Source organism: Rattus rattus, chromosome 4, assembly GCF_011064425.1.
Source record: "Rattus rattus isolate New Zealand chromosome 4, Rrattus_CSIRO_v1, whole genome shotgun sequence".
In the NCBI taxonomy this organism is placed as follows: Eukaryota; Metazoa; Chordata; class Mammalia; order Rodentia; family Muridae; genus Rattus; species Rattus rattus.
This window is the reverse complement of record NC_046157.1, coordinates 161989217-162015500: the sequence shown is the minus strand read 5'-3', so window position 1 is coordinate 162015500 and position 26284 is coordinate 161989217. Positions and strand designations below refer to the sequence as shown.

At 49.0% G+C, this 26284-nt stretch overlaps 1 protein-coding gene across 2 annotated transcripts in view; it reads left to right on the top strand.

Moving 5' to 3' along the window:
* The first annotated feature begins 586 nt into the window (after window positions 1-586).
* The window catches only part of Asb18 (ankyrin repeat and SOCS box containing 18), a 62574-nt gene continuing 36876 nt past the window's right edge, over window positions 587-26284 (top strand). Inside the window, exons 1-3 of one of the 2 annotated variants that reach the window (XM_032899613.1) lie at window positions 587-791; window positions 21299-21421; window positions 23974-24241. In XM_032899613.1, the coding sequence (XP_032755504.1) occupies window positions 587-791; window positions 21299-21421; window positions 23974-24241 (596 nt within the window). The remainder of the gene's footprint in view (window positions 792-21298; window positions 21422-23973; window positions 24242-26284) is intronic. The other variant, XM_032899615.1, reaches the window with a different exon arrangement.

Sequence of the window (26284 nt, the reverse complement as noted above, 5' to 3'; positions counted from 1 at the left end):
TGTAAAATGTCCCTCAAAGGCTCACGTGTTTGAATACTTGATCTCCAGTGGATGGCGCTGTTTTGGAAGACTGAGGCAATTCAATGAAGAAAGGAAATCATAGGGGCTGGCCTTATCCCATGTCCTGTCTGCTTGATGCTACATGGCTGTGGAAGTGATGTGACCAGTTACCTCATGCTCCTGTCACCATGGCTTCCCTGCTGTGATGGACTGTGGCCCCTCCAACTAGGAGCCAAAGCCAGCCCTCCCTTAAGTTGCTTCCCGTGAGGTATCCGGTCACAGCAAATTGATCCACCCTCTGAAATAAGCAAAGTCAGCTCTAGAGTTTCCCTCTAAAGAGCTTTGCTATTTCTCCAGCACACACAGAATGGCCAAATGCCCATCTCTCCAGCAGCCTGCACAGCGGCCCCTGGGAGAAACCTCCTTAGTCCTGAAGGCAAGGTGAAAGCAGCTTAGGCCGTCCCCGCTGACAGTAACCCAGCCCTGATTCTATTTATAGCCATCCGTCCTGCTCTGGGGACAGGGCTAACTTTGGGCATGCGTTAGAGGAAGAGAAGAAGGCCCGCTCCTGCACAGGGACACCACAATGTCCGGCTGGGACCCGCCACCAGATTACCCCCTCAGCTCAGACTTAGTGAGGAGATTAAAGTCTGCTCTGGCCACTGGGGACCGGGACACTGTGCAGGAGCTGATCTGCACTGAGGTGGAGCCTGTGGATGCCGTGATAGAGCTCGCTAATGACGACTGGATGAAGGAGCCCTCAGCCAAGCTGCCCACAGGCGCATTGCTAGGTAACCACACGGGGGGCCACAGGCCGATTACTAATGCATGCTGAGGTCTGCCCTGGAGCCAGGGGCAAGGGTTCAAACGGTGTGATGTATCCTTGATATCCATTTCTTATATAGCTATGTGTTAAAGCAAATAACAAATGGAGAGAGACTCTCCAAGACCGTAACTGTGTTGCCGGGTAGACACCATGACAGACAGTACTTGGTGGGTGTGTTCAAGGGTGGGTGGCAAGGGGGAGCTGTAAAGATATGTCTTAGTCAGGGTTTCTACTGCTGTGAAGAGACACCAAGACCAAGGCCAACATGTCATTGGAACTGGCTTACAGTTCAGAAGTTTAGTCCGTCATTATCAGGGCAGGAAGCATGCGGCATGCAGGCGGACGTGGTGCTGGAGAGGTGACTGAGAGTTCTACATCTGGTTTGGCAGGCAGAAGGAAGAGAGAAACCCTGGGCCTGGCTTGAGCATCTGAAGCCTCAAAACCCACCCCCGGCGACACACCTCCTCCAACAAGGCCACGCCTACTCCCACAAAGCCACACCCACTCCAACAAAGCCACACCTACTCCAACAAGGCCACGCCTCCTAATAGTGCCACTCCCTATGGGCCTATGGGGGTTGTTTTCACTCAGATCACCACAAGTAGCCACAAACTACCAAAGACGACACCGCAAAGATCAGTAACTACGGGGAGGCTGCAGCTGTCACTGGGTGGTAGAGTGCTTGCCTCGCATGTCCAAGACTCTCGGCTCCATCCCCACAGCTGCAGAATAAATATATAAGTCACCAGGGACACGTCTGTTTGTCCTAGATAGGCAGCTATTGGGCAGACATCCCTGCAGAAACACTTTCTGGTATCAGGTCTTGGCACCTTTTGCTCTGGCAATTTCTGTGACTTCTAGTTACCAGGCGTAATTGAGAGGTCCCCTCTGTTGCACCACGGTACTGTTCCTAGGGTTGGGCACAGGTGACTTCGTCTTCGGCAATGCTCCCGCGCACGTGTATCGCACGTGCTTGGGACGTGTGTGTGTGTGTGTGTATGTGTGTGTGTGTGTGTGTGTGTGTGTGTGTGTGTGTGTGTGTTGTCTCAGCATCAAGTTAGCATCACACAAAATAATTGAGGGAAAAGGAGGGTTTCTGTTCTGCCCCAGGACGGGCTGTCCTCACATCCATCTCTCTTCCTCTATTTGAAGGTATAAATTTCACAGGCACACTGCTACATCACAGGGGTCATTTGGTGGCCATTTTTCATATCCAAAAATATCGACAGCAGGGGCTGGAGAGACGGCTCTATGGTTAAGAGCATACACTGCTCTTGCAGAGGACCCAAGCTGGATTCCCAGCATCCAAGTCAGAGAGCACACAACTGCCTCTATGGCCTCTGCAGTCACAAGCAAATGCACGTGCACACATTTTTATTAATTTATTAACTAAGCATGTGCATGCATGATTAAAAATAAAATAAATCGTGGTAGAGCGCTTGCCTAGGAAGCGCAAGGCCCTGGGTTCGGTCCCCAGCTCCGAAAAAAAAGAACCAAAAAAAAAAATAAAATAAAATAAAATAAATCTATGTCACTACCTGGGTTTTCTAAACCCTTCACATATGGAGATTAACCACAAAATCCTTAAGCCAAATGCTACTGTTCTCATAAACAATGCTGTGGTCTAAGTCTTTGATACCATCTGTATGGTTTCATTCTTATACAGGACTCACCTTTACTAAGTCTCTGGAGTCCTGTAACTGGTACATGAAATTTTCTTTGGATGTGTTTCCAATGTCCAAAAGAAAGTAAGGAAACATGTTTTAACATACCCCCCATCAGCATGAAAATTGCCAGTTTTGAAAATTCATAATGAAATTACCAGTTTAACAAGGACGCATGTGTGCGAGCGAGTGTGCGTTTGTGAATGTGTGTTTACATGGGTGCACATGAGAACAGGGGGTACATGTGTGATTAAGGGGATGTATGTCATTGGGGCAGGAGGGGGAATGTTAGTTAGGGTTTTACTGTTGTGAACAGACACCATGACCAAGGCAAGTCTTACAAGGACAACATTTAATTGGGGCTGGCTTACAGGTTCGGCGGTTCAGTCCATTATCATCAAGGCAGGAACATGGCAGCATCCAGGCAGGCATGGTGCAGGAGGAGCTGAGAGTTCTACATCTTCGTCTGAAGGCTGCTAGTGGAATACTCACTTCCGGGGAGCTAAGATGAGGGTGGTAAAGCCCAGGCCCACAGTGACACACCTACTCCAACAAGGTCACACCTTCTAATAGTATGGCCACTCCCTGGACCAAGCATATGCAAACATCACAGGGGGTGACCATGCATGTGTACAAGTGCCTGGGGAGGACAGATATCACCCTCAGGTATTCTTCCTCAGGCTCCATACACTTTGTTTTTTGAGACAGGGTCTCTCACTGGCCTGGAGCTCACCATGTATCCTAGGTTGATGGTCCAGAGAGCCCAGGGACCCACCCATCTCAGCCAACCCAGTCATGGGATGACAAGCATGCACGGCCACGCCCAGCATTTCAACATGGATTCTGGGGACTGAACCTGGGACCTCATGATCGCACGGTGAACACTTCACCCACTGAGCCACCTCCCCAGTCCTTAATTATACTTTCTTTTCTCCTCAGACAAAGGATTGTGTTTTTCCTTGTAGACTTCTCCCTTGTGTTACATGTCTGTGTGGATCCATGGGCAACACCTCCCATCCTCTTGAATCCCTTTTGGTCATAGTCACATAAGAGACATGGTCTCTTGGTCACATCTGCTGCAAGGTTGTTCCTGACCTGTGGTTGACCTTTGACTGCAGTCAGCTGTTTTCTAGCTGCTCAGCTTTGTCCTGAGCCTGAGCTCTATCCTCTAGTCAGCCTCTCCCATGTAGGAATATCCATGTGCACACATGACATTACACATTCATGCACACACCTGCACATGTATGCACCAGCATGAGGAGCATGTATGGGGCATGGTTGCCAGGGGAATAACTCTGAAGGAATGAGGGGGAAGCCCTGAGGGGTCCATCCGAATGCCTGAGACTGGAGCATCCTTGCTGGGCCGACACTCCCTGTGGTGTTTGAGCAGCTTTTACAGAGGTACCTTCTTATTCCTCGCATCTGGGCTTTACAGGCCATGTATTGTGACCTTCAGTACATCTATCCAGGAAAGAACAGAAAGGAGGAGGCCCTGTTGTCACAAGTGGTGATGAGATCAGAAATAGTGTACTTGCCTTCCTGGCCCATTCCACACTCTGCCCTGAGACCATCATGAACTGCCTCACCTCCTCCCATTCAGTCGCCTTTGAAGTGCAGAGTTTAGAATGTGCTGGAAAGAGAAGAGCTGGGTCACTGTTGCACTCTGGAACAGTCTTCCTATGCATGCCAAGTTCCTGCCATAGCTCCCACCTCCTCATGGGTTACCCACAATCCTCTGCCCTCCTCACAGCCTGCCACCAGCTGGGACCAGAAGTGACCCTTCTGCACGTTGCTCAATAGCACATCCCAAATGGTTATGATTTGCATATTGATTTGCATATTGCAATACCTTTGAAAGCATCACTCCTCCCCCGCCCCCGGTAGCTGTCCAGCTACTCTGCACAGTTCTTGAGACTGAGAAAGTATGTCAGAGAAGCTGCAGTCCTCCTACCACAAGTCTGTTGTTAGAGAATTTTATACCCAGACTTCTCCTTGCTGGATATGTGACAGTGTGAAGGGACAGGTGAGACACTCAGAGTCCAGCCTGGCTCAACTGCCACCACACACTGTGTGAGACCAGAAAGGTACTTTGTTTGTCTGGCCAGTGTCTCCTGGTGCTGCATAGGGCATGAGGGTGGGCCTTCCTTAGGTAGGTCCTGAGACTTCCCAGAGGTGCTCCATTGTGGGACTGAACTTGGACCTGCTCCCTGAACAGCTCTCAGAGACACTGGCATCCAAAAGTCTCTTGGTAGGGTCAAGTTGAAGTTGGCATGCTTTTTCCTTTTATGGACTTTGGCCTCTGAAACCATTGACTTTTTAGTCATCCATTGGGACTCACTACCTTAGGTCATGGGTCGTGCCCCATCATTCTCCAGGCCACTCTGAAACCATCCTCCCAAAGTTTCCCTGTAGTGGCCTGAAATGCTGTAGGCTCCTCTCCTCAGATGTGGAGCGTTCAACACTGAAACTGAGGTTGGATCTTCCAGGAACTTTCCAGAAGGAACCAGACTTGGAGGCACTAAAATGCACACGTGGTCTTTGGGATTCCAGCAAAGTCGTCACTGTGGCATACGTGACTGCAGACTGCACAGGGAGCAGAGACTCGAGATCACACGGGTACTGCACAGAATTCAGGATTGCGGAGGACCGAGCACACACAGGGTTGAGGCTAGAGGAGGGTTAGAGTGGGGAATGTCCACCACATTAGGAAAGAGATAACCAAGTGTCATCATCCTCGGGCAAAATCATTCTGAACAGAAGAGGTCTCCATGCAGAGGGCAACCTCAGCAGGTAGAGCTCTGGGCATGGTTCAAAAGATGACAGATCAAAAGATGGGGGGGGGAGCTGAAGAGGGACCTGACCACCACATGCTCATTGACCTGTGGACTGTCTCTCCGCCAGAGAGGAGGGGGGTGGGGAGAGAGAGAGACTCAGAGAGAGACAAACAGAAATACAGAAAGACGCGCTGAGAGTGTGACAGAAGCAGCTTTTTGTGGAGAAGCCCAGTGGGTGCTCATGTACCCCTTGATATGGACCGGGGTCAGAGGAACTAGGAAACATGGCTGTGGCAGAAGACAGAGCCATCACCTCCTGAGGTGGCATCTGAAGGGGAAACACTCATTATTCCAGATTCCATTAAGGAGGTGTCCTTCCCAAAGGAAGACACCTGCTCTGCCATGAGAATGGACATGAGGTCCCCAGCAAGGTGCTGGAAAGGGGATGGAATCTTCCAGCTAACTCTCAGCCCTCCGAGCAGGAGCCCTGTGATTCCCAAGCCAACCTAGGTCAGGGCGAGGCCCTCTCACTGAGGTATCTGAGTTGTCCTGTATTGCTGGATCTAAGGGGATCTTCCAGATGTGGATCAGGGATTGGAGTCCAGCATCGAGTACAAGAGTGTGCGTGCGTGAGTGTGTGTGAGTGTGTGCATGCGTGTGAGTGTGTGTGCCTGAGTGTGTGTGTGTGCATGTGTGAGTGTGTATGCCTGAGTGTGTGCATGTGTGTGAGTGTGTGCATGTGTGTGTGCATGTGTGTGAGTGTGTGCATGTGTGTGAGTGTGTGCATGTGTGTGTGTGTGTGTGTGCATGTGTGTGAGTGTATGCATGCGTGTGGGTGTGTGTGTGCATGTGTGAGTGTGTGCATGTGTGTGGTGTGTGCATGTGTGTGGTGTGTGCATGTGTGTGTGTGTGTGCCTGGTGTGTGTGTGTGCATGTGTGTGAGTGTGTGCATGCGTGTGAGTGTGTGTGCATGCGTGTGAGTGTGTGCATGCGTGTGAGTGTGTGCATGTGTGTGAGTGTGTGCATGTGTGTGAGTATATGTGCCTGAGTGTGTGCGTGTGCATGTGTGTGAGTGTGTGTGTTAGTGTGTGTGAGTGTGTGTTATGTAGAACAACTCTCACTCAGCTTCCCCATCCCAACAGGAATGTCCAAGTAAGGACTTAACCTCCCGTATTCATCTTTACCACGCACCTCCTTCCAGACCCCACTCAGGAGGTCACCCCTTTGAAAACCCACACTATTCACCCAAGTGGCCACCCCACCTCCTCCTCCACAAACACATTCACCCTTCATCCCCCTTAGCTACTGAAAAACATGGCTGTCTTCATCTGTTTTCTGTTGTAACAAAATATTTGGTGCTGGATAATTACAGAGAAAGGAAGTCTTTGAGCTTACAGTTTGAGAGCCTTACAGTGCAAAATGTTGGACTGGGCACTGAGTTGTTCCCCTTGATTGGAGGTGCACAACATGGATGCAGACATGGTCTGCAGTATCATGGTGGACCACAGGACAGAGAGCTCTCATAGTGAGCAGAAGCCAGAGACAGGAGGAAGCCAGCTATGATTTTTAGCAAGCTTTTGTTTGTCTTTTATATAATCTGTTTCTTTTTCTAAGCCTTTTATGATCATACACTTATTATATATAATACTGGGTTTCACTATTGCATTGTATACGTGTATATATAATGTATTTGGGTCCTAGTCACACCCACTACCGTCTCCTGACTGCTTCACACTCTTGCTGACCCCATTATTCTTCCCAATCGGGTTGTCTCTGGAGTGTGAATGTGTGTGTGTGTGTGTGTGTGTGTGTGTGTGTGTGTGTGTGTGTGCTCATACGAGTTCATGCGTGCTCGCATGCTTGTGTGCACCTGCATTATGTGTACGTAACTGTCTGTCCTAATGAGTTTAATTAGTATTGCTCACAGAAGCCTGGCCTTAAGGTTCTGAGATTAGGCATGTGCCATCCACTGTGCCTGGCTTTTTACATGGATGTTCCGGATCTGAACTCAGATCCTCATGAGTGTGCGGCAAGCACTCTACTCCCTGGGCTGTCTCCCTGAGCTTTAATTTTCTTCCCAATGCCACCAGATGTTCTAAACTCATATACCCCTCTCTGGCCTCACTCATTCCACCCAGTGCCTTGCACAGGGCCTCAACCTTAAGGAGAAGCTCAGACGTAGGGTACAATGCTGGCATGGACCAGCCAAGCTCCTCTGTTGACATTGCACCAGGTCCTATTAACCGTGCTTTGCAATAGAGAAATGTTTCGCTCTGTTTCAAACCAAAGCCAGGCTCCTACTGTCGGATTGTCCATGACAACTGCGTGATTCATCCCAGCTTCTTTCCCACACTGAATGGAACACAGAGAGAGGGAAGGGTAGCTGGGAGGAGGGTGTCAAGACCCGTCTAACCCCTCAGATGCATCAACCGTACAATTTAGTAACCGCCATAATCATGCTACTTAAGAAACAACTGATTACTAATTGCTATTATTAAGGGTATCAGCATTCTGTGATTCAGCTGAGGGCACATCATATACAAGTCAAGATGCCACTTGAATTCCTGATGGAAACAGAGCAACGGATGTACTGTGTTGTGTTTAGGGCAATGGTATTTAAGCAACCCGGGGAAAGCTGAAGAAAGACTAATTGGGCTGCTATTAAGAGATCTCCCCAGTAGCATCTATAGGTGGGAATGCGTGCACACAAACATGCAACAGACATGCATGTGTACACGTGTGAAACTGGGGACCAATTGTGAATGGGACTCCTCACCCAAGGCAGGTTGCTGAGGGCACCATGTCACTTCGCCAGATCCAACTGGCCGCCATGTCAGTCATACTTCCTTACATGTGGAGAGGGATGCCACATGGGTTATTTAAATTCAGAGAACACATGTGGTTCCTGCTACAAAAGAGACATGGTGCCCAGGGTGAGAGAGAGGAAGGTGGCATCTCAGACCAGTGGCATTGTGGGAAGGGCAAAGGTCTAACGGTGATGCAACTGGGACTCTCACTTTGCCACTCTCCATGGAGCCTTGAACACGTCAGTCTGTCCCTCTGAAGTTTAATTTCCTCATTGAAAAAATAAATTAGGCCAGTGTGTGTTGACCCTGAGGCTGTCTGCCGACTGGGCTGACTAGGGTTCTGAGAGGGACTTGTGCCGATGGAGATTACCATCAGGCATTTCCAGTCAGCCTGCCTCCCTGAGTAGTTCTTCCCACGGGTCTGTGCAGACCATCCCCTGCCTTCAGCAGAAAGCTCTGGTGACTCGTTTTGGGTCACTGGAGAGTGGTACTTACTGTCTGAATGGCTGATGGGAAATCAGGTCACACATTTGTGTGCACAGAATGAGCCAAAGCTGGGCAAAGCTGGGCGACAAGGCCAAGAAGAGCAAGGATCTCAGCAGAGTGTGCCAGACGCCACACTGAGCCACCCATCCTCAACGCACTCCCCAAGAGGTGCTGTCTCCCATCCCAAGGAAGAAAATGGCTCAGATGAGGTTCGAAGGTGTTAGGCTACGTTAAGTGAAGTCTCCCTGCCTCTGTGTATCCAATACTCTCCTCAGCACCTCATGGCGCCTTGGAGTTCACCCTGGGGCTGACCTAGGCAGGACATGAAAGCTCACTGTGTCCACTCATTAATCAGCAGTCAGGTAGGGGTAGAGTGTGGGGCTGGAGAGCTGGCTCAGTGGTCAAGAGCGCTGTTGTTGCTGCAAAACCACCTGGGTTCCATTCCCAGCACCTACCGTGGAGGCTCACCACCTCCTCGAGCAGCAGCACTTGTGGTGCATAGACACGCATGAAGGCAAAACACGCATACACGTGTATGCATTGAGTAGAGCATTGATTTCCGTTGCCTCTGGCCAAGGCTTATGCTGCCTGCCTTCCTAAAGGCATTGTACAAGAAGGTCCGTGAAGGCACTTTCTCCTTCGAGCCAGTACCCGAGGTCTACATATTCTACCAGCACCCCTACATGCATGTACATACATACATACATACATACATACATACATACATACATATCTACTAGTTCAAAGTCCCTAGTTCTGAACATTTCAGCAAAAGACTTCAGGAAGGAAAGACAGACAGAAGAACAGACAAATGCACGAGAGGCTCATTTAGAGGATAAGGGCAGAAACTAGAAGCAGGAGGTGACCTGTGGCAGGGAAGGAAAAGAGATGTTCCCCACCACTCGGCTGCTCACCCGGCCAGAGACTGTGGGGGCTGGGAGACCCTGCTCGCAGCAAAATGAAATTAAACCTTTCTAAGTACTTATAAATCAGAGCCTAATGACACTACCCCACCACCAGCCAGAGCATTGCTCTTATTACTTTGATTCACAAGCCAGGAAAAGATCCGGAATTATGCACAAATTATTGTCCCATCTTCTTAATTAACGCTGATTGCAAAATTCTTGCTAAAGTCCTTGCTAACAGACTCAATTATGTACCGCCTGAATTGATTCACCCAGATCAAGTGGAATTTATTAGAAATACACTTTCCTACAATAACATCAGATTATCTTTGAATATAGTTAAATTATTTAGGAATAAGATGGCCGCAGCGGCCGCTCCCGCTTTGGATAACACAAAAATACCAAGGATTAGGGTGTCTCTTTGCCTTCTGCAAGACACACACCCTGGGCGCTTATTTGTCCCAGAAGCAGGTTGAGTCACTGTGAAGAGACGAAATGCATGTTTTAGAGCTAATGGTCCAGCTTCAAAGACATATGGGCAGGAAGAAAAAAAAAAATCCTACCGGGTCACGTCTCCCTCTCTACCCAACCCCCAGGACGAACCGTCCCTGCCGGTAGAACACAGTGAAATTGCAATTAGACTAAATCAGGATATTTTCAGAATCAAAATGGAGAAACAGACTAATAAAACGGTAATGTATGCTGATGGCGCTCTCCCATTAGCATCACTGCCAAGCACGCTGGAGAGTTTCACTTTGGGAGGAACAAAAGGAAGGGAGGAAAATAGGAGAGAGGTTTTCTGCCTCTCAGGCTCCTGGGATGGGGGTCTGCCTCGGAAACTTTGCAAAGGCAGACGGGTAGGCAGATGCACTCTTTGTACCCGAGCTCTACCTTCCCAGCCCCAACTGTTGGTGCTAACATCCGGACCTGAATACTGAGGGGGACCAAAGTGGGTTATGGACTATTCAGGTTGGCCTTGGACAGAGGAGCAACTGCCCAGAGGCTATGATGATAAGAAGGAGCACAGTGGTGGGTGGGGAGCACACAGGGTGTGGGATGCTATGGACCTCATGTGTGAGACCAGGAGTCCTAGGCTTTAGTGCTGACATTTGTCTGAAAAGGTAGTGAGCAGCCATGAGGCAGAGGGATTCGAGTGATGGAAGGGGAGGGGGGGGGGGCAAAGGAGGGGACAAACCTGAAATTTCTTTTCCATGCATAGGAAGGGTAGAAATAGAGAGGCAGGGGTTGGGGATTTGGCTCAGTGGTAGAGCGCTTACCTAGGAAGTGCAAGGCCCTGGGTTCGGTCCCCAGCCCCCCGGGGGGGGGGGAATAGAGAGGCTGGTGGCAAGACATACACTGGTTCTGCTTCCTCACCTCGCCCTCCCTTACTGATTAAAACCATATGAAGACACCATGTGCCCAAGCATATCCCCCTTCCTTGAAGTTGGGGCTGATCAACAGATCAGGGTGGGGGTTGGGGGAGAATATATAAAACCTGAACACAGCGGCATAAAGTTCCCAACCTGAAGACCAGGAAGGAAAAGGAATGAAAATAGAATGACCATAGCTGTCACGTAGTATCAAAATCTGATTACACAGCCAGGCTCCAGACACAATGGAGCAGGGGGAAAAAATGACCAAAAGAAAAACTACCTCACATTTTCCAGAGTGAGTGGTGAAGGATACTAATGTACAGATCCAAGGTCAGCACACCCAAGGCAGAGAGGGCAGGGGAAGTTGTGCCTGAGTGTGTGGGCACTCAGTTACCCTTGGAGAGTCACATTTAGCTGATGTTAATAAAGAGCAGGTTCCACTGGCAAGAAAAAGTGGAAAGCAGAATTGGAGATGAGTCGTACAGCACCCCTTCCCACAAACCAGCCAAGATCCCTTGTTCTTTGTCAACTTGACCAATGAGCAGCACCTGGAAGATGAACCTATACACATGCCCACTGTGGGCGGCACCATTCCCTGGCTGGGATCCTGGACTGCACGCATTTCTCACTCTCTGCTTCTGACCGTGCACTCGATGTGACAGTTGCTTCAGGCTCCTGTCCCCTTGACTGCCTCCCTATGATGAACTTTGCTCTTGGTCTGTGAACCAGAATAAGATCTTTCTCTCTTAAGCTGTTTTCCTCAAGAGTATTTTAACAAAGCAACAGGGAAAGAGGCAAAGACAGTCCCCTACTGCCCACAGCAAAAGTTAGCCAACTGGTTTTAGGAATAAAGTTTTATTGGCATGCAGCCACCATCTTCATTTACAAATAACCTCCAGCTGCTTTTATAACCCAAAGACAGGACTGAGTGGTTTCTATAGAGACCAGGTGGCCCATAAAAACCCAAACATTTACTTTCTGAGGTTCCACAGAGACACTTTGGCCTCCTCTATGCACCAGCACATGGTTTAAGGTTTAGGGCAAACACTGGATGACCCACCTGCCCCATCCATTTCCCTTTACCTGTCAGGTGTGACTCCAAAAACTAATCCACACTCCAGTGCTACCATGAGCCTGCTGGGAGGCAAGTGTCGCTTGCGGGAGTGTTTGACACTAAGTGTTTGACTTCTAGCCATTAGGAAATGATAGCACAATTTCGCTGCTCCGTGGACTTCTAAATATATTTTCATTTTTTTTCAGTAATTGTTTTTCAGTGGGTCTTGAAAAACAACCAAGTCTCTGTCTCATTTCTCGAAAATGAGAAAGAAATCTTTGGCCCTTCACCTCCGGTGGTTGGAAAACTACACTACCCCTCAATAAGGGTGTCAGTCCTGAAACCCACTTGTCTTTTGAGATCTCAGGCTCTCTGGGTGCTGCCTGCATAGCCATTCCTCCTTCCAAGAAGTTTTGGGGTTCGCAGTTAAACACTGGAGAGAGCTGGCCTCATGGGTCACTGGCTGGAATCAACACCTGGAAAGCATGCTTGGTGGACATTCACTGACACGGTTCTGACCCTGCAGCTTTGGAGCCCGTGTGACTTGTCAGTTTTCAGATCATAATGCCAGGGTCTCCCCACTGGTACCTGGAGCCATTATTATTCCTGGCTACACTGGGAAATATCCTAGTGAGTGAGGTGGCCTTCTAAGCTGAATCAGACCCTGGTTGTTCCGACAGCTGGAGTGTCAAGTCTTCCTTATAGGTGGGGGTTTGGGTCTGCGACAACCCTCAGCTCCAAGCCCCAAGCCCTCTATTAGGCTGGCTAGTTTTCAATCTGGACTCCAGAGTGCAACCTTTTAAATGGCACCTTCGTTCCCAGGCATTATAGCACTGTGCCTCCTTCTCAACCAAGAATAATGGGGTTTGCTCCCCTGCAGGGAGGAAACATACACCCAAGAAAGAAGCACACCAGTGTAACCATAGGCTTTTCCACCCCTGCCTCAGTTCCCAAATAACTACATGTAGGCTTATTTAGTTATGAAATAAGGCTTTAAGCTAGGCTTGTTCCCCAACTAGCTCATAACTCAATTAACTCGTTTATACTAGTCTGTCTGCCACATGACTGGCTAATTCTTCTCAGTTTTATATGTCCAACTTCCTCTGAGTCTGGGTGGCGAATCTCCCTGTGTGTGCGAATCTCTCTGTATTACCCAGAGTTCCTCTCTCTCTGCTGGACGTCAGACCTTCTAAACTTGCCTCAGTTTATTGAGTGTCAGATTTTTATTGACAGGAGATGCTTTTACACGATGCAGAAGAGATCATCCCTACATACCATTTCCCCAATGCTCTGTTAAGATGCCACCTTTGGAAGGTGCCTGCTGTGGCCTCCAGCTTATCTTACCTTACCTTGCCTGAGGTACCCAAAGCACAAATACTTAGGTCTCTGATGATGTAATTCCAGTTGCTGCTAATGGCTGCTTTGTCTAGCTCCCTCTAAACGCGCAATCCCTCAAGGCAGGGGCTCCCACTGTCTGTCCATGTGCTTTTAGTCACTGTAGAATGCTTTCTATACATTAGCTCCATACGTGTGCACTTCCAGTCCAGCAGAACTGAACCCTCTATCCTCATCAACAGACTTCCAAAACCCAGTTCTCTAAGAAACTCTTTTGTGATTTAACAAGCAAGAAAACTTTTTAGTTGACATTGTATTTGTTAAGGTAGGGTCCCATTTAGCTCAGGCTGGCCTCCAGCTCACTATGTAACTGAGGATGACTCTGAACTATGAACCTGAATGACCTTGAACTGCCAGTGCTCTCTCCTCTACCTCTTAAATGCTAAGATTACAGACACACTCCACTGAACCGTTTTATGTGGTGCTGGGGCATGAACCCCAGCCTTGGTATATGCTACCCAAGTACTCTGTCAACTGGGCTGCATTTCCGGCCCTAACTTATGTTTTCCACATGTATACATGTGTCTGTATGCTCACCTGTGTGTGGGAGCCTATGTGCAGGTGTGAGTGCATGTGGAGGTCAGAAGTTGATGATAGCTGTCTCCTTTGATTTCTTGCCACTTCACATTTTGAGGCAGACTTTCCTCTTGATCGAACCCAGAGCTGAAGAATCCCCTCTCTGCACTGGGAGTCCAGGTAGTTGGCCATGCCCGCCAGGGAGGCACTTACGTGGGAATCAGGGGTCTGAATCGGGTCCTCATGCTTGCCAGCGACTTGCTGAGCCACCTCTCCAGGCAAACAGCTAACCCTTTAAATTAGTAAATTTGGATATTACATGGGTCTACTATTCGTTTAGTTTATATAATTCTCCTGTCCAATGTTCAATTTTTTGCCACTAAGTCTAGGAGTGACAAGATGGCTCAGTGATAAAAATGCTTATCTCTAAATCTGACAACCTGAGATCTACCCCTGGGACCCACCTGATGGAAGCAAAGAATAGAGTCTCAAATGTTTCCTCTGTTTCCTAGTGCTTGCTTGGCACATGCATTTATTGGAAACCATACATCTGCATACCTATGTATGTACACACATTAAGTAAATAAATAAATGTGACCAAAACAAAACACCTTTCAATAAAGTCCAAAGAATCTTCCACTCACCACGTGAAATTGGCTTTACTTGGCCCTTTGTAAAAGGCTGGGAAGGTAACCCCAGGAACTTCTGGTTTCAAACAGGGCCACGGAGCTCGATCAGCACAACAATCAGGCCAAACCAACTTCAAGAGAGCAGCATCCCGCTCCCTGTGTGAGCTTCATAGAAAACAATCAGGCTGAGCATGCAATTTGTCTCAAGAGGCAGAAGCTGCAATTTCACCGTGTCATTAAATCCCCAGGACAGTTGCAAAGAAAACTTGGCCTCCTTGGGCATGGAATGCTCTGTGATAGGCTCTCTCCGGCACTGTCCCCGTGATCTATAAATGTCCTGCCAGAGTCGTTGCCACGTGGTCCTGCACAAGAAATATATGGTGTCTCCATCTTGCCACAGCCGCAGTGGCAACTCACATTCAAGGGCACCTTTTCGTCCTGGGCACCAAAAGATCACTCATGGGCCGTCCGTGTACATAGTGCTTGACCTTTGGCTGTGCTCAGGGCTGGACCTTGTCACTTTACATTGTCTGTGTTGGGCTGTGTGGCACGTAGGGAAAATAATCGGAACAATAAGTTACAGGGGTAGTTTGTTCCCTCCCCCCTGTATTGCGTTCCTCCGCACGATGGAAATGAGATTTCTTAATAATGTGAAATTGGTACAGATAATTTAAGTCATTATTAATAGATACACTTGATCTGAGGAAGTAAATGTTTTAATGTTTTGTTAAATGAGGTGTGCCGTGTTCACATTGTCATGCAGAGGGGAGGTTAAGGCACTTTGACATTCTTCGTATTAATGTCTGTGTGACTAACTTGGCTAGATGTGTCCCGGAAGTCCATTAGAGAGCTTTCCGTACCTGCCAGACTTCCTATTTAAAACAATAATAATAAAGATAAAAGCGGAATGTGGTATGAAGGCAGGCAGCCTTCGGAAGTTGCCAGAGAGAATATGATCAGGAAAGGGTAGTGAACGAAGCCCAGGATCCTGCCTGCAGCTGTGAGGATATTGGGAGAGACACCGTCAGCCTAGGGTCCAGAGGAATCTAGAAGGTGTATTAGATACTCTTCTGCTGCTGTGATAAAATGGCATGGCCAAAAGCACTGTATCTGGGCTTATGCTCCAAAGGTTGCATGCTGTGATGATGGGGAGGGATAGTGTGGCCATGGGCAGCTAGAACAGGAAGCTGTGAGGTCACACAGGATGCTGAGAAAGCAAGCTTGACCTGGGGGGAAGCTATAAGCTCTCAAAACTCACTCCCAGTGATGGAGGTCCGCAGTAGGGTTCCTTGTCCTCAAGGTTCCATAACCTCCCCAGACTGCAGCACTGACTGGGGACTGTTTAAATACCTGAGCCTATGGGAGACATTTGTCATTCAAACCACCACAATGGCCATTTATAAAAGGGGCACACTGATTGGGCCAGCAATACAAATGAGTATATTTAAGAGAACCTGCAAAGACTCTGGTGTACTGCAGACTGGCCTCTTGCCCCTTCAATTTGTCACTTATCGGGACACTTGACCCCAGCAGGGAGCCAGGCACTTTCCAGGGGCCCAGGAAGGAAGCCAAGCCTTGGTTTGACTCCAAGAGCATGGGAAAATGACAAGGGTGTCCTGCTGCTTCAGAAGCTCTTCCTCTTGCCTGGGACACACAGAAAGTGGCTACTGAAGAGAAAGAGGCTGGCCATGTCGTCAAGCCACCAGCCCAGCATTCAGACCTTTGTTCTACAAAGTCCCGAGAGTGCAAATATTCACATGCCATTAGGGGAAACATGATCATATGTCAGCTCAGATGCAGGAAAACAAGATCTTGGTACACCATGATGATAGGAATCATCCCTCAAACGCCATCCTGTGTGCAACCTGTGGCCATTTCGGGATGGAATTCACCATCATCTCACTGGATCCATAGGCAAAAAAATATATTAATATAAATATATATTTTATAAATATGTATCGTTGTATATATAAATCATATATAATTATATGTGTATATAAATTACATACAATATATTGTATTTTATTATAAATATATATATATATATATCATTAGCTCTAGCTCTCCATGACGAGACACAATTAGTTAGGAAAGACTAATTTTTATCCCTCCTGTAGACAAAGCATCATACTTATTATTTAAATCTCAAATGTCTCTCTGATATGACACTCAGGTTCAGTTACCACTGGCTCAAGGGTGGAGAAATGGCTCCTCTGCAATTCAGACAGAAGCTGGGCCGCCCCGCCTGCTTAGATTTTCCCTTCCTCCCCATCCATTCACTCCACACTCTGCCTTCCCGTGTGTTTAGCACCCTGCCAGAGTTTACCATGCGAACAAAGTAGTACCGAAGTGGGACAAATGAAATTCATTAGCAACCTTCTATCTCCAGGAGAGAACAGCATTCAGGAAGCATTTCTAGGTAGGATCAGCTCCCCGGCCACAGCACCCACGGAACCTCACTTGCAAGAGAAGGGGGAAGATTTCACGGTAACACCAGAGACTCAGACAGGAAGAGGAACTGAAGAGAACAGTGTCCTAAGGCCATGTGAGGTGTGATGACCCCCACTCCCATCCTCAGTATAACTGCTAATGCCAATAAATGTTTAATTAGCAACCTAACTGAGAAACAAGATACTAGCCAAGAAAAATCTAACCAACTGTGGGCAGGGTTGAGGCAGAACCCGATGTGCACAACCTCTAACAGAGATCAAAGGGGTCCGTGGGCACACAGTTGCTCGAGGACTCCAGGAATGCCTCGGGGTTCTGAAAGCCAAAGTAAGTGAACTTGAACTGACCCTTCGCTGACACACGTCGGTTCTCCACAGACATGCTTTGATGGTTTAAAATAACCCCAGAGAGTTTGTTCCATCTGTGTCACCTAAATTTGGGTACAAACATCAGTATGCCTTTGGCACTAACTACCTCTGAGCTGGCCAACAAGAAAGCGGAGCCTCTAGAGCCATAATCAAGAGGACCCAGACAGTGAGCAGAAGTTCGAGTCACGAGAAACAGGGTCCTGGATTTTGCCTGCCAGCTTGGGTCACTGAATCAGGCACTGCTCTGGCCAGCTGAGACCATTTGGAGCTGGATTGCATCATGCTTCCCCTCCGTACATTCACACAGATCACCTCAAGGCAGCATCTGCAGGGTCCCTAGCTGAGCGTGGTCTCAACCTGGCTGCAGGTAGAAGCCCTCGGACAGTTCCTAGTGATCCCGACACTCAGGCTGCATGCAGCCCAGCATAGCACAAGTCTTCAAGCTGGGGTCCTGCCATCCTGGCGTTTACAGCTCGTCCGGTGATTCTATTTTGCAACTAAAGTATCAAGCACTGCTCTGAGGCCTCCTGTGGGGTGCTTCTCCACTGTGAATCGCTCTCACCGTGAATCCTCACCCCGCTGCACAGTGACAATCACATCACAAGCCACACATTGTCCCACTCACCCAATTGGCTCCTTACTGACCCCCCAGATCTACAGCTGACACCCTGTTTTGTCTTTTTTCCTAATCTTTTCCGGGCTTTTCCAGATCTGTCTGCTAGTTTAAGGAATCTCAATTTATCCTCTGTTTGAAAGGTAAAACCGTGGTCTCTGGTCCCTCTGTTTTACCGCAGTTCCTCAAGTTCTGACCGATTTTCGGCAACTTATACACAAATTGACACTTAAAGGAAGCTGGGTTTCCTCATGCACTAGACTTGGCAAAACCGGAGTGGAATCTCGGGGCTGCACATTGATTCTGACTGAGTTGAAAAGGCTGAAGATGAGTAAGTGGGTACACCTGGCCAGGCCAAGCAAGCATGGGTAGGGTCATTTAGAGGTGGAGGGGGCTGGGGAGCCTAACCCAGAGTACCTGGTCAGAAAGGAGTGTCACTCAAACACCAGAGGGACGCCTCACCACTTTGGGGAGGAAGACTAAGTGGCTCCTGTTGCGGTCTTCCAAATACAGATTTCTTGTCCTGTGTGACCCCCAAAGATGGGATTTTCATCTCTGAACTCCCAAAATCTTACAGGGTACCCTAAAATGTAACCATGTTCAGTTAGCTAATGAATGGGTTGCTTTCTAGGTGGGTTGGTTTGTTTATTTAATGTAATAGTCAACAGTGCTTCTGTTCTCATTATATAATAATTTATTATTATTATTATTATTATTATTATTATTATTATTAAACATTATTACCCAGCTCTCTGCCAGGCTCTTCATGTCCCACTTGCTAGGGTGCCCCATCCACCAGGAGTTCTTTTTAAAGCCCTACTCCCTGGCTACTGAATTCCAGCTCAGACACTGAGGGAACAAAAACATGAGGGAAACTAAATTTAGCCTAGAGCACAGCTCATTTTGTCCCCAGACTCAACCTCTGACCCTCTTAAACACATCCAATGACAGATTATAACAGGTTGGAAAACATCCTCCGATTTAAAGTGAGGGGCGAGTTCAAGTTGCCTCATCTTGCAGCTATGCTGGAGCCTTCTAGAAGTGGATCTGATTACAGTCCATCTGAGGAAAATGAGATGGTGCAGTGCCTACACTCCAAGAAAAGAAGAACCGGAAGCACACGCTGCTGCTGGACTGTCAGGGTGTATGGGGGCGGGGACTCCTGGCCAAGCCCCTTCTCCAGCTGCACTATCTCTCACCAGTGAGCCCTCTGCCTCTCTACACTGCGAGCATCCCTTATCTACCTATACAAAGGCATCCCTGAAGGACAGACAGACAGCCATGTCCCTCTACATCTAACATAACCTGAGGCCTTCCTCTGTGGAGCAATTGTGAGTCCTAGCAGGCTCCAGCCCTTGGGTCAGCCTATGCACACACCCCCACCTGTGCCCATACCTCCGGTCTGTAACAAGAGCAAAGACAGGTCGGCATGTTGTCTTTGTCATCAGGGTAACAAAGTGTTTAGGCTCCAAGTTTGTAGGCACAGTCTTCATATCAGGGAAGTTCTGTCAATAAAGGTGACCCCATTGTGGATGCCGGAGCCTGGAACAACTAGCTGCTCATGTCTTTTCCCCACAACCAGGAGGCTGAGAGAGATGAATGCCGGTGCTCAGATCACTTTCTCCTTTTGTACCCTCTCTGGGACTCTAGCCAGTGGGATGGTGCTGCCCACACTGAGGGTGGCCTTCCCACCTCAGTTAAATTTTTTTTTGGGAAACGCCCTTGTAAACACACCCAGCGGTTTGTATCCATGCTGACTCTGAATCTAGTCACGCTAACGGTGAATGTTGTTGCAGTTCCTTCCACCCCTTGTCAGCCCGACCCCCGAGTGTGTCGTTTCCAATCATAATATTCCACCTCTGAGCCTAAAGCTTCATTTTCATCTCATGATGCAAAGGGTAATTAGTTCATTTCTGAAATTCCCCCACGGTCTCTAATAGTCCCAGTTCTGCTCAAAAGTCCAGGACCGGGCAACTGGCTCAGTGGATAAAACATTTACCACACAAGTGGAGGATCTTGCGTTCAGATCCCCAAGATGCCCACAGAAAAACCGGGCAGGCATGAGGGCTGCATGCAATCTTGGTATTGAGAAAGCAGAGATGGGGCAGGGGGATAGCCCAGGTAAGCTGGCTACCTACACTAGCTAGATTAGTGAGTTCTGAATTCAGTGGAAAGACACTGACTCTAGAAATAAAACGGCGAGTAATCATTAACTCGCACATGTACGCACATACCTACACGCGTGCGTACACACCACAGGACAGAGATTGACCCAGACTAACCTCAAGTTAATTCAGATTCTCATCTGAGACTCAGATTGTGTTTGTGAGTCAGGGAGTATGTGGGGGTCAGAGGACAACTTTGTGGAGTCGCTTCTCTCTGTCTACCTTCCTGGGGTTTCAGGGCTGTCAGGTGGATCGAACCAGCATTTATCTGCCGAGCCAACTCACGTGCCCTCAAGACAAGCTCTTAACTTCGAGCCTCTGTAAAAGCAAGTCTCCTTCTTCCAATATCCAATGGCACAGAGTAAACATCCCCCAGTCCGAAGGACAGAAAGGGAAGAAGGGAGAGAGGGAGGAAGGAAGGGAGGAAGAAAGGAAGGGAGGAAGGGAGGCATACGATGTAGGACCAGGCCAAAGCAGGACCAAATACCACATCCTGTAGACCCCTATCTGCTGCCCGAGCTCCAGTCCCACCCTCCAGCTCTGCTGTTTGCAGGACACATTGGTCCTCTTGGGCCAGCTCTACTTTGTGTCTGAAACCCTCCTCTGTGGGCATCCAGTGATCCTGGCATCTCCAACATCCTGAGCTCTCCACTACAATTTCGGCTTCCCCACCACAGTGTTGTACAATGACTCCTCACAGCCTCCTTTCAGAGAATCTAACCCTGCCAAGCACTGCATGACCTTGGCCGCTTTCTAGACCTTGGCGCCAGTCCTCGTGTGTGGCTGGGGTCGCCTGACCAAACAGTAAATAAAAGAACTGCCCGGCCTGTCCGTCAGGTGGAATGCGTGTAGCTGGTGTCTGCCTTTGACTCTGCCTGTGCAGAGCAGCTCAAAGACAGGAAGAAGCATTTTTTTCCCCCTTTGGGGTTATCATCCATACAATCACATGGGTGAGAGAACACGGTGATATCTCGGTGGTCACATGACCGTGGTCGTATCAAGTAACCATTATCACATCAGAGCCCATAGGAGTTATAAATACACTGTCACAGGGCTCCAAGTGGAGGACAATGGAGTAATGACAATAGAAATAGCCCACTCTCCGTAAGGCCGTCTTCCCCTGCTGAAGAACCCATTCTGAAATCAGTCGCCCTGTGATGGAGAGACAACCAGAGCCAGCCGGAAGAAAACTGACGATCTTCCAGAAGATGAGCAAAGAGCCTCAAATCAGAGCTGGGACTCCTGAGCTTGAGTTCCACGCTGCGCTGGTGGCAGGAGACCTGGACCATATTCAGTCCCTCACGGACCAGTGCTTCTGGGATGCCAACGTGGTGTTCGAGATCAGTACTGAAGAGACAGAATGGCAGGTGACATCCCTGGCCACCTTTGGGCTCTCAGGTACCCTGGTTCCTCTAAAGCTCTACTGTGCCACTTTAAGCTTCTACTAACCCTGTGGAAATGTGTGCATCCTTCCTGAAGGGAGAACCCACAGATCCTGCCTTTGGGGAGTGTCTATAACAAAGGAGGTCTGTAAGCAAACTGGTTCTGGTGGGTGATGAGATACCAAAGGGAAAATGATGGGTGAGAGTGTTGGATGCGTCTCTTACCTTGAAAGCAAAGCCCTGGTTTAGCTGTTGATCTTGGCAGCTGGGGAGCTAAAGATTAGGCTGACCTCTGACACCAAGCTCTGTGTGAGGTCGTTCTGTGAATCACAGAACACCATAGTCCACTAGCAGTGGGTACAGCATCCTACAACCCAGTGTCAACAGAGAGAAGACCACCGGCTTGCAGCGGACCCTCCTCTTGGAACCTAGAGAAGCCTCAAAACAAGAAAAGGGAAATAAGTCCATAGATCCTTGTGCTGTGTGTGTCAGGGCACACTCCTGACCCTCAGATGTGGCTGCTCTGTGCTGGGCCATCCAGATGTACCTAGACTTTATGGCTGAGAGCCTGTGCTAGGCACCCACCACAGCTCTGCCAGACCATAGGAATGTGAGGATCTGTGACCAGTGTCCCAAGTCCTAACCTGGGAGCTCTAGCAGGCTAAGAATGTGGAAAGTTGGCTCTTTACCAACACGTTTCTGTTTAATCCTTTCACGAGCAAGAGGGAATTACCCAAACACTGCCAAAGAGCTGTCCTGTTTGTAACAAGCATGAAGCCTGCTGACTGGAAGGTGTCAACCACCAGCTCCTAGTGAGACCTTCTGGGCATCATCTGTCCCAGACCAAGAATGTCAGCTGCTTGAATATCAACCCATGTTCAGTTTTTAAATCACATGCTACCCAACACTGAACTCACGGGTACTCAAATGGCAAACCCCAGGATGTTAGTTTAACCTGTCTTTTTCATCTTGTCAAAAATCTAGACCCCGTACCCCATAGGCTTTTGACCCTTATGCTCCATACTCTTTCCAGATCACATCTGCAGGGCAGGACATTAGAATTGCTGAGAGCAGAGGACCAGGGAAATGGTGACAGTTCCGGTTAGTACAACCTGAGCTCAGTCAGGACCAGGATGGCAGGGGCTCAGGGATACCTGGATTCCGTGGTAATTTTTCCCCAGTCACCTGGCTCCCCAGAGCAGAAACAGCCCCTGGAAACATTGACTCTTGAAACAGAGTCTCTCACAAGCCTGAGGCTGGTCTGCTAGGCTAGGCTGGCTAATCAATGGGCCCAAGGTTCTTCCATCTCCCAGCACTGGGGTTGCGAGCATGGGCCACCATATGCGAACTCTGGCAATCAAACCCAAGTCCTTGTATTTTCATAGCAAATGCTTTCCCAACCGAGGGATCTCCCCAGCCCAGAAGTTAAGGTTTCTTGTTGGCATAAAGGACCATTATCAGCCTAGGACTTAGGAAGTCTTGACTCATCGGGGTGGGCATACAGAACTGGGGGAGGGAGGAGGAGACAGCAGAGGAGGCTGGGAACTTTGAAGACTCTGGACAAGTAAAAGCAAATGCTGTATCTTGGTAAATGCACCAAAGTAGGGGTCCAAGATACGGTCCCTGAGGAAAGCAGAGGGCCCACTCTCCTCAGGAAGGTCCATCCCATCCCATGATCAGACTGTCTTCCCTAGAAAAAGAGTCCAAACCCAGGCAGACCTCTACCCCCAGCTTCCAATCCCTGAGCTTCTGAGTATAGTCACTTTAACCAGTGGTGACAATCCCTCCCTCACTTTGCCCACTGAGCAAACAGCTAGCTCCAAGCTGGGCCTTTGGGACAAGCGACAGGCTAGGATTCTCAGCCACACGCAGGTAGGTAATTAATGAGTGTGGGCTTTCAAAACAGCCCAGCATGGGTCCCAGGAAGGAGGTTGGCCTCAAAAAGGGTCCCCTGGGCAGCTCATTATAGCCACCTTATCGATTCTTCCATCATTACAGAAAGCCCTCTCGCCATGTGAGTGCCTGTCCCTTGATGGTATTCACAGGGGACACCCACACACACAGGTGCTCCTGGCCACTAACAACCTTGCCCCCGCTTCATGAAAGCAGAGAAGTGTTCAGAGAAGTCACACACAGCACCTGCCCATTCATCCATCAAGAAAGAGCAATGCTACACACACACACACACACACACACACACACACACACACACACACACACCTATCCCATCCATTCTTCCTCCTGGCCTTTAATTCCGACAAGATTTCCAGTCCCTCCCCAACCCCCCCACGTCCCTATGTCACAGTAATGGAACCTTTCTCTGTTGTAGCGCTTCCAACCTCTTCCTCTTCTTTCTCCATGGATCTTGTCTTTTCCTCCTTGTGTCTTTGCTCTCTGTCTGGGGAATACATCGCTAACTATACTTCTAAGTGACTCTCGTACACATGCACCTGGTACTTAGCTCTAAGATGTGGTTTCACCCTCCAGCTTCAGCAAACTGTTCACCCCCCGCCCCGTTCTTCCTTTGCCCCATTCACCTTATACCCTACCTGTCCCCTTCCCTACCAGGCCTTTGGACCCTGGAATACAAGCGGGAGCTCACCACGCCGCTGTGCATCGCTGCGGCCCACGGCCACGAGTCCTGCGTACGACACCTACTCAGTCGCAAAGCTGACCCCGATGCCAGCCCGGGAGGTCGTGGTGCCCTACATGAGGCCTGTCTCGGGAGCCATACTGCCTGCGCTCGGCTGCTGCTCCAGCACGGAGCAGACCCAGATCTGCTCAGCTCGGAGGGCCTGGCACCCCTGCACCTATGCCGCACACCAGCCTCGCTTGGGTAAGAAGCGCCCCCACATCGCGGACTGGTCCAGGGACCCAGATTAGGGGGTCTCAGACCTAGACTCAAGTCTGGCCCTTGGCCACGTGATCCTGGACCCTGGTCCATAATTGCTCCTTTCCCAGGCCACTGACTCAGGTAGGGACCCTGACTCCACTTCCTAAGCTGAGTATCTGTCTATCCCTATCCCCCAAAAGGGAGATTTCCTGAATCTGGTCCCCAGGACAGGATCTATGTGTTCTCATCCTCAAACCTGGCATTATAACTTTAGTCCTCAGGCCAGACATCCGTCTGTCCCTAGTCTCCAAGCCCAGGACCCTAAGTCTACTTTCCACATCAGAGACCCTGATCCTGGTCCCCAGGCTTGGAATTCTGACCCTAATTCCCAGGCCAGTGATCCTGACCCACAGCCCCAGGCTAGGATCTTTCAGGCCCATGCTGGGCTCAGTCTGAGGTCTGACCCTAATCCCCAGACCATGAACCCCGCCCCACCGGCCGCTGGACCCTCCCTGACCCCGCCCCGCCGGCTCGGCCCCGGGCGGGTTAATTAGCGCTTGATTGCGAGCGCGCGGGGCGCCACGCCGCGGTAATGAGCCTCTGATCACGGCCTGCAGACGCGGGGCTGAAGAATGCTAAAAGGCCACTGGCGGGGTTGGAGGCTGAAAAATTAGGGTTTTTAATGATAATTTTATGCAGAATAATTGTCACAGTGTGACATAAATGGTTAGCTTCTCGGGCGGGAGCTTCCGAGGCCCACAAGGACTCCACCCTCCCGGGTCGCGCTGCCTGGGGTGGAAAGGATCTAAGGGGCCCCAGCGACCTTGGTGCTACTGTTGGCGGTTTTTTTTTCTGTCAGTCTTGTGTCATCCCAACATTTCTTTTCAAAGGTTCTAGGTCCTTCTCTTGCTTTATAATTGCTTGGCTGCTTTCTCTGTAGTAGTGATAACGTAAAGTCGCCCCACCCACAGTTGGATCTCGCTGGAGTCTGCTGCTCTCCACCTGCCCAAAATTACCAGGGTCTTCCACCCCTTGCCTTGCCTGGAGCAGCAAGCAGGCAGGGATGCTAGGCGCCAGGTCCGGAGTGGAGGTGCCTGAGGGGCCCTCCGACTCCCAGCATCTTGATTTGGAGGCCATCCTGCTTTACAGAGTGAGTCCAAGGGCAGCCAGGGCTACCCAAAAGAACCTTGTCTCAAAAACACCAACCAACCAACCAACCAACAAAGCATCAACAACAAAAATGTGCTGTCTACTTTCTTGTTCTCAACATAATTCTTCTGGGACACGTCCATGTTGTCCCGGATATCCCATGGTCCGTTCCCTTTTCACGCTAAGTAGTATTTCACGGTGTGGGCACACGACAGTGTATTTTATCCATTCCTAACTGAAAGAAAGATATTTGAACCCCTGAAAGGATGTAGTTCCGGGTAGGACACTTTGCTAGTATTTGTGAGGCTATGAGTTGAATCCTACTTATTGCCGTTGATGGACAGACAGACAGACAAAATAACGAAAGACATTTGGTTGTTTCCAGTTTGGGGTTGTTGCAAATAAAATATCCCAGAGAGTTGTACCCTTTTTATAAACCTTTATTACTTTTGGATAAATCTACCATCACAATGGCTAGCCAATCTGATGAGAGTAAGAAGTTAACTATTGTACACTTTGCGTTCCCTTTAACCACGTGGGCATTCGAGTTGGAGACGCGAAGTCACGGAGAAGTAAAGCACAGAGAAGTAGCTTCGATCTGGATTTCCCCGACTGTATTGTTTCCCAGTTATTCTGAACTTATTCATAGATATTCAATCCATATTTACCTGCCATTGTATATCTTCTTGGGTGAGCTATCCCTTCAGATCCTTTGCTCAGATGTTAATTTTCGCTGTTTTCATATTAAATCCTCAAGGTCTCCTTATACATTGAAGGTACAAGGCCCTCACCATGTGTGAGCTTCTGTCCGTCCGTCTTCTGTTTTCTTCTCTTACCAGTATCTATGAGGAATAGAAGTTTTTCCTTTTGATAAAGTTCAATTCACCAAATTTACTC